The 9475-nt window shown below is 32.8% G+C and overlaps 1 protein-coding gene across 1 annotated transcript; it reads right to left on the reverse strand.

Annotated features, from left to right (window-relative positions):
* Positions 1-331: 331 nt before the first annotated feature.
* LOC104223510 (plant UBX domain-containing protein 7-like) lies at positions 332-4923 on the reverse strand. The gene is made up of 4 exons (XM_009774965.2): positions 4710-4923; positions 3093-3217; positions 1527-1722; positions 332-1295 (listed from the first exon to the last, which is right to left on the reverse strand). The coding sequence occupies exons 1-4, from the start codon at positions 4809-4811 to the stop codon at positions 1182-1184; spliced, it is 537 nt and encodes a 178-aa protein (XP_009773267.1). The 5' UTR covers positions 4812-4923; the 3' UTR covers positions 332-1181.
* Between the last annotated feature and the right edge of the window lie 4552 nt (positions 4924-9475).

Below are 9475 nucleotides of genomic sequence, written 5' to 3' on the forward strand. Positions count from 1 at the left end.
TCCTGGGTTATTTATATCTTAAATTGAAAATTCCAGTTCAGCGCCTCCCTCAGAGCTCCATTCTGTTTGAGGGTTAATACTCTGCTCCACTTCCTGGGTTATTTATTATCTTAAATTGAAAATTCCAGTTCAGCGCCTCCCTCAGAGCTCCATTCTTCATATAGCAAGTGATGTAGCGAATTAGAACTGGTCTAAAATCCATATTAAGATAAGAATTGGTTAGATTTAATGTTTTCATATTGATCATCTTCATTAATTGTCAATCTCCAAGACCATTGTGCAATTGACCATTACCATTATGAGATTGTTAAAGCCTTATAAAAGCTCAAGCTTTAGGGCAGATGGTAACTTCATACACCAAATAATATGCTGGAAGTTGTTTCCATACAATACAACCACAAAATCATCAAATGACAAGTCCAAAAACTCTCCAACAATTGCTATTCTTAAGAAGAGTCGAAAGAAAACCGATAAAAACAGCTTCAGTTAATATGTGGATCCACCTTTTTATTTAACAGATGAAACTACACAAGAGTACCTTTACTGAACCATATACATCCTTATACATTCATAAATTTCAGATCTCTCCAAGTACCTGATCCTTTAAATAAGTAGCAGAACTGCAAGTCTTTACTCTGGCAAAGTTGCACAGTTTTCCAGAAGCTGCCAATAATAGTAATGGGACGGAAAGGAAGAGTACCAGCCAGGATCCCAGTGGTAACATCGTCATGATCATGCTCATGTAGGAGACAAAATACATAAATATTGTCGTCTGAGTCCACAGTTTCAATGGTAAACTGCGCAGAATGGACATAACAATAGCTCATGACGCTACAAAACCTGTTGAATTAAATAATATGAATGGAGAAGTAATGGACGAATCTCTTATACATTGAAGCAGTCGACCTGTATTATCACCGTCAGAGATGTGATTAGCCGTGGCAATGAAGTAGGGCAAGTGAGAAACTGCTGTATAAATTACAGTAGCTAATAGAGTAGCCACAAGTAATAGAACACGTTCTTCCTTTACATTGAGGGCAGCATTGCTATTTAATCGTGATCTCCCCTTCTCATTCCAGGAAGAATCTACAGCAGAGCAGTTGCAGTCATTCTTTTCTAGGTCTTTGAACTTGCCAACTCCAGCCAGCTTAGGGATCTTCTCTGCTGTCGTGTTGCTATAACTAAAAGGAGGTAGATGACAGCAAGCATTTAAAAGCGTTAGCTATGTACGATCTGAAAGCGCCGACACCCGAAAACTTGGTGACTTCTGGCTCACCAACACGTGCCAGCAAATTCTGCATTGATACAAATGTGTAAAATATGAGTAGCTTTCTAAGGTAACTAATATAAATTCCCCACCCCTCTACTTACTAGTTGCCAGAACACACCACCCTTTTTATATAAATCAAGAAAAAATCCCCGCAGGAGTAATAAGAGTGAGAAGAACCACCACAGAAACAAAAAAAAAATTATTTATGAAGCAGGAAACTGAGCAACAAATCTTTCCAGTAATAAGGTGCATCTACCTTCTCAAAAGGCCCATGGTACATCAAGGCAAAAGGAGGATGACACAAAGAAGCAAGATTGTCTTGAGCAGCATCTGTTGTAGGAGTAGAACGTTTCTCTGCCTCCAGAACTCCAGGACACTTCATTTCCTCCTCAAAGTTGCAGGAGGGAGCAACTAATCGAGGTTCACGTGATGAACCTCCCACTCCCGATGAACTAAAGAACACAAGGAAATCAATTCAATACAAGGATACAAATGGAAGGGTTAAAAACACCCTTTAGAAAATCAAAATGGCAAAATAGTATAGATTAGCAATGCACACAACCGCTAGTAATCTTTGTCAGCAAATTTCAATAACTAAGTGCATGTACAACTAGGCCGCGCTCCAGAAATTGCAAAAAACAGTCTTGTCAAAAGCGAAAAGCGCAAAAAAGCACTAAAACCCTGCTGGGACTTAAAGCACAATGCGCACTTAAGGCGAGGGCTTGACCAAAAAAACGCAATAAGGAGAAAACTGCTTAATATGCAAAGATATGAAAAGATAAAGTCATACTTAAGTCTTAATATGAAAGCTAATCCCATACTTAAGTGTTAATATGAAATTCTAAACCATACTACTTCTAATCACTAATATAATCATATTCTTCTACGTAATTTTCCTCAGAAGGGTGACCCTCATTGGTATCACTCGACTTATAGCCTTCACGAAAGAGCCATACCATTTGTGAAAGAGGTATGATAGTTGAGTTGTTGGCACTGAGAGAACAATGAATGCAGTTCATAGTACAATTTGATCGCATCACAACCATTATAATGAAAAGAGAAAGACATGAAGAGGAAGAAGAAGACGACAGTAGGTTTTAATCTATGAGCAACATCAATTATTCTGAGTGCCAGATATCTATAATAACGAGGAAACACATTTTTCCCTGGATAAATATCTATGTGAGGGAACTTTATGATGCCTCACATAAGACAAGAATGTAGAACTATTCTTGTGCAACATAACAAGCAGAGAACTAGAAACCTGAACCAGCAACCAGCTTGATCCTTATTGCACTTTTGAGAAATTCTATTGGGCAAATGCATATTATCCATATGTAGAAGAACAAAGCTTTGAACATTTCGTTTTGAAAAAGATGATTTGAGCTTGTGCTGAAAAGCACCAGGTTACCCTAAAGTCTCCAAGTTAGTTGTGGCTGATGAGTGTTGGAAGTGTACAGTCAAGACATGATTTCTGGAAGAAACCATATCCTCAAACCCCCAAAAGTTGAGTGGAGATGCACAATATTAAAGCCAGAAACAATAAGAGGAAAAAAGATTGCTCTATCAAACGTGAGGAATTGGTGTGATGGGAATAATATGGAGAGAGAAAAAAACTCTAAGAACAGTATAACTTTGTTTTGATTCAATTTGCTTGAATGAGAAACTAACAAACACAAAAGGCTCACATATAGACAACCAGAGTACATTAAGAAGCATGAGAAGTAGAACAGGTAAAAACAAAAATTGAAAGATACAAAAAGTAATTAAAAAAGACAAAAGAATTAACTAACATAGAAAGATCACAGGGTATTAAAAATACCTCAAGCTCCGATCACCAAGAAGTGCATCATTTCCCAATTGTGAAGAATTAACAGATGCTGCTGCCCCACCCTCATTTCCGATGTAGGAAAGCTGAATTGCTTCCTCAAGATTCCAACTTGTTACCTGCCACACAAAATATTTACAATCCACCTTATAGAAACTAGGCTCAAAACATTACCAAAGTGGAGAAAAGTCATCAATTCTGCATAGGCCCCTGATGGAAACAGGATTCAACAAGAGCCAACAAATAGCCAAAATCAAGCAAAGGTCAATGTCATCAGTAGCAACAAAACCCTCTACCTACCCAGAATTTCATTACCTGCTTACTTACCCACCCATCGACGTATTACCAATACATAAAATAAATGTCTCTCCACACCCCAACAACTAAAAAGATCACAAACTAAGTTGTCGACAAAGCTTGAGAAAATAAATTTGTGTGATATAGCGTCAGAAGGCCAAAGAGCTCAGCAAAACTGTTCCGTCCTGTGTGTGTTGCGTTCTATGGACAGAAAGGAAATCCAGATGATTTGAGGGCAAAGCTACTACTGTACATTGGATGAAATACAGATTCCTGTGTCTGCTAGCCTTTTGGTGCAAATTTCAGATGGGTATGAAATTCGCAACATGATAGATTTCATTAGCTCACTACAAGAATAGAATCTTTTGTTCAAAGGTTATCCCCTTCTATTGTTTCATCACAGGGGAATGCACAGTTTTGTACCGGCTAATCACCATCTTGGTTTTTGGTTTTATTCTATTAATAACATATTTTATTTACTGATAAAGAAACAAAGGGAAGGGCTCAATTAATATAACAGCAAACAAAAGTACAAAGTCTAATGTACAAGTCTCATCCATCTATTTCCTGTGCTAAAAGTTGAACATGCTTTGCCAAACAAAAAGAAACCCCAAAATTCATTTAACTTCCACAAGATTGACATCATCTCATATTCTAGTAACAAGATAGAATGTAAAATTGGACATACATCGTGATTCGTGACATAAAATCTAGGCCCCAAAGGGGCTAAATTTTCTATTATTCATAACTGTTATGTCCGGACCAGGTTGTACGCACCTCAACTACTCCACATGCATCCTTCCACTAGTACATGCCCCAAAGTCTTAGGTGGCTGAGAAGTAATCAAGCCATCCCTTCGGTGCAAAGCTCAAATCTTTTATTTTTTAATAAGTAAATTCTTTTTTATAAAGCTTGGATCTTTAAATCAGAAGATTTAAATAAAAAAACCCGAGAACAAACACAAAAGCTCAAAAAATTAATTTAATTTCTCAACACGATAATGCCCAAAAAAATACTCTTTAACTCCAACTTTAAATATATAGTAGAGAAAAGGTTTGATACAAATATATAATCATGCTAGCACACTACTCTCTTTAACACCCGAACTAATACCTACAACAACAACAACAACAACAACAACAAACCCAGTTTGATCCCAACCCGAACTAATACCTAGTTAAAAAAATTAAAACACGCACACACTGAGAGTACATCCACACACATAATTAGAACTTAAATCCTGGATATGCTACTATACATAAAGCAAAAAATCATACATAGTGATATTAAAAAAAAAGGAATATTTTTTAGAACCTGGAGGAACTGTCGGGCAGTATCGGCGGTTTGACCAACGGTGATTTCAAGGAAAGACGAAACTAACATCTGCTGGTCCATCGCAGAAATTACGCCGTCCATTGCTTCTCTCCTCTGAGTGTTCCGGCTGTTAGTTTTTGTAGAAAGAGCAAGTTGAAACCCTAATTCTGATGAAGTTTACTCTCTGTAGATTTGTTTCCACACCGCACCCACTGATATATATATATATATATATATATATATGAGTCTGGTTCGTTCCTCTCCGGCTCAGAAATATATTCTAATTACAGAAAGCTCCTTTCTAATTTTTTTTTTTCTCCATACCATTGTAAATTTGTAGGAATAAATTTAGGCAGAATAACTAAAAGCCATCCTATATTTGGCAAAATTTAATTCAGTTGACACTAAATGTTATGTTGTTCTAATTACCCCCTGAATTTGAATATGTGTTACCATTTACTATCCCATTGACCTCACATAATGGAAATTTTTGTGATACGTGGCAATTTTGAAATTAAATACATTTTTATCCTTTTAAATTCGTTAACTTTTTATCATCTTTTACGGACAAGATTTGTTTATAAACATGAATAGAACTCTATTATTTGGTCTAAAAGATTTTATCTAACTAAAAATAATAGAGTTTCAAGTTTCAACGCGTTTTTGTATTCTAATTTGACTCAAAAAATAAAAATATACAATTAAAAAAAAAATTGCATCTAGAGAGAAAATACAGAGGAATACACAGTTGAAACTTCATTTTTTTTCTAAAGTTTTTTATTTAGATAAAATAATAAAGTTTCAACCAATTCTTTTTTTTACTGATTTAACACACACACCAGGCACGACCCTCCATAAAGCAAGTAAAATACCTGCACGGATTACAGGTGATAGTTACAAGAATGGCTGGTCATCTCCATCCTTACCCCATTTTCCCATAATACGGGCAATTTTTAGGGTAATGAAGGTCCAACACTCCCACATTTTGGCCCCCAAAATGGGGGATGAATAATGTTCCCTCAAATATGGGGTACACTATTCATCCACCCAGTACTATTCATGTCTTGTTTATTATTATTTTATTATTTAACTATTTTAATTTATTTTTTATATATATCTAATTATGTTTATGTAATATCTTTATAATATTAATTTTACATCTTAACGTTGGCGTATAATTATGATAAATTAATTTTGCATTTATTATTTTTATGTAAAATTGTAAGTTAATTTTATTATAAGTTATAATTGTACAGAAAATATATAATCATCTCAAAAAATAGATGGTGCGAATATAAAATATTAGATGTTGCTAAAATTGAAAAGTAAAAATTGAAATTACATTAAAATTGAAAATACATGAAAATCGAAAATACATTGCTTACACATTATATTATTTAAAATAATTTGGAATTATTTTAATGGAAATTACAAATTAATAAAAATAAAAGATGAAATTTATTTAATGAAAATTAAAAAATAAAATTGAAATGAAAGATAATAATATAATATAGAGGAGAGAGAGAAGAATATAAAAAAAATATTCTCTTTTGGGGAATAGTTGGAGTAAGTTGTCACCAAAATAGGAAAATTCCGGGACCAAAAATGGGATAAAGGTTGGAGATGCCCTTAGGCCCCACATTTGTGGAGGCCCCATTTTTTCTTACACTTAATAGGCTATGTATAAGTTTAAAAAAAGTTATATGAAGTGAAAAAATTGATTTCTTTCTTTAACAAGTATAGAGAAGAAGGAGTTACAACTGCTATGATTTCTGCCACGAAAATTGCACTTGAAATGAATATCAAACCCGAATTTCATAAGAAACGTATGATATATAGAAAGTAATAATTTGATGAGAATGTTGATAATAAAATCACAAAATCTTTCGAAGAGTCATTTGGAGTTGACTACTTTATACATAGTAGACAAGACTATTGTTTAACATTAAAATAGATTTGATCAATTCGAAGCATATAAAAATATTTTTGGTTTTTTATTTGGCGGTAAAAATTAAGATCACTAGATGATGGAAATTTTAAAAAATATTGCCTTAGTCTTGAATGTTCCTTAAAGCATAATAATCAATTCGATATTGATGATTTAGATTTATTTTTGAAATTAAAAATATTAAGAAAAATAGTATAATTAGAAAATAACAGTTTAATTGATACACTTGGTGAAATAAAAAGATTTGATTCTTTTTCCAATGCCTATATTACTTATGGAGTAATGTTAATAACTCTTGTTACCGTCGCTTCAGTGGAAAGAAATTTTCAAAATTAAAATTAATAAAATCTTACCTAAGAACAACAATGTCTCAAGAAAGGTTAAATGGATTAGCTATTTGTCAATTAAGAAAAAACTTATTAGGAGTTATTGATTATAAGAAAATTATTTATAACTTTGTATCTAAGAAACGCTAGAAAAATGGACTTCAAATAAATAAATAAATAAATAAATAAAAATTAAAAAAAAAGGAATAAGTTAAGGCCCCTCATAAAGTTTGGCTTTAGGCCACAAAACTTGTCGGGCCGCCCCTGACGCACAAAAAAAAAGATAATTGGGATACGGTTACCTCATGCGATCTTGGCCACAACCCTTATACGGAGAATTCACTTTATCTACGTTGGCAATGGAGGTAAACAATTTATCTATCTATCTAATCCATATCTATATCTATATCTATATCTATATCTATATTTATATTTATCTATATCTATATCAATATTTATCTATCTATATATCTATATTATATTATTATAAAAGCACGAATGTTTCATGTTAAACGACAAAAATATCCTTATAATATTGATCGACATTTATACCCTTAGAACTAAATTATTATTTCTAATGAATAGTGCCATGTTGGATAAAATTGTAAAATTGAACATTAGCTCATAATATTTAGGACTTTGAAATCAATTCAAACTTTACTAAATCTTTTGTAATGGAACGTATTGAACAATTGATCTTACAAAGGAAGACTTCGTGATGGAACGAAATTGAGGAATTTGTGGTTGCAAAGGAAACTTTCTGCTGAGTCTCAATTTAACTAGGAATTGATTGCATATTATATATTAACTAATTTTGTACAAAATATCTTAATGATAAGTTGAAGAAAACTCGAATTTGTAAAACAGCAGATTGTGAATCAAATTCTATCTACTTTAGCACTCATATCATCAAGTTCGTCAACACATGTAGATTTTTTTTTATTTGCAATTTTAAATATTTAAAATTATATTATCGTTTGGAGATTGTTTCTTTATTAGACCTTTCTTTAATTATTTGGTCATGATTTTTGTTGTAGGATCTACCTGAAGATTCGAAAGGAAGTAAAAGAAGAATTAAGAAAGAAAAACAAATTTTCCTGTACCATTCTAATTATTTATGCCAATTGCATGTGAATTTTTATTTCCTGTACTTCCATATAAGTTTTCTAAAGAGTTTGTACTTCAATTTAACCTCTTTTTCTGTACTTGATTGAAACTGATGTCCAACAGGCCTTGGTCTGTAGGGTCTTATTTTTGCAAGAAAGGAAACAAAGTCGATTCTATTTCGATATTATATTGTTCAAGAATTAGAGCAGGAAATTTACTGTCTTTGTTTTTTTCTTTTTGTTTATATTTAATTGTGAGATCTACTTCATGCAAACAAAACTTGGTGAAAAATTGTAAGAATATGATGCAACAACGGCGTATGCAAGTATGTTCTATCTTGTCCAAGCTAATCAAGCAATAGACAAGGAAAGAATAACATATTTTGGTGCATTGATATCTTAAAGCATGTTAATTATTTATGGGAAGCAACTACGTGAACTTTATTATTTAGACTCATGAACAGTAGTTTTACATACTCGACTAAAACAATAACTTTTCATTGTTGGGAGCATATTCAGACGGCAGAAAAGAGAACTTTTCATCAAAGTATATTTGCTCATTGTAAGATAACATCTATATAGCCAACAGCGGCGGAGGCACGATCTCCCTTAAGGGGTTCAAAAAGAAAAAAGTTAAAAAAAGATTGTAGCTAGTGGGAACTGAAATTATGACCTTACAAAGATTTTGAACTCCCTTGACCACTAAGCTACCTTTTTGGGCTTTGTCAAAGGGATTCAAAACTTAATATATAGAGGTAAAAACAAATTTTGCCTTATATATACAAATATAATTTTTCGGAATCCGCCCTGATAGCAAAAGAGCCGTTCACAGAAGTTGGGAGCATGCTTCCTCCGACATCCATGTCGCATGATTTCTTGCTACTTCCAGAAAATTTTTGTTGCATAATTTCCTTACACTTATTTCTTTAATTCCAAAGTCTGGTTTTGCTAGAGATTATATATAAGTTGATAGGATAAGAAAATTTACAATGTCGACAGGAAGTTATTACCACATACTTTCTCTAATTGTTCTCTCAATTTTGCTGGAGAGCCTATGTTCACAAAAAAAGATAAATCAATTTGGTAAAAGTTGTGCATCTTCAAGTTAATGAGCTGTATTTTACAATTAATATTTTATTATCTTTTGTACAAATTATAATTCTTTACTTGAGATATACGTGCAAAGTACGTAAATAGAGACAAGTTATTATAAAAGCATGAATACAATGTTAGTTTACCAAAATAGTCTTAAAATATTTTTTCCATAAAACAACTATGTAGGATATAATCGTAATATTGGAGAGAAACCTTTTTCTATTGGGAGTCAATTCCTTCGGCGAGTAATTAAAACTTCAAAGTAATTAGTAAATGAGTCAGCATCAAACG

This window comes from Nicotiana sylvestris, chromosome 4, assembly GCF_000393655.2.
Source record: "Nicotiana sylvestris chromosome 4, ASM39365v2, whole genome shotgun sequence".
NCBI classification, from domain to species: Eukaryota; Viridiplantae; Streptophyta; class Magnoliopsida; order Solanales; family Solanaceae; genus Nicotiana; species Nicotiana sylvestris.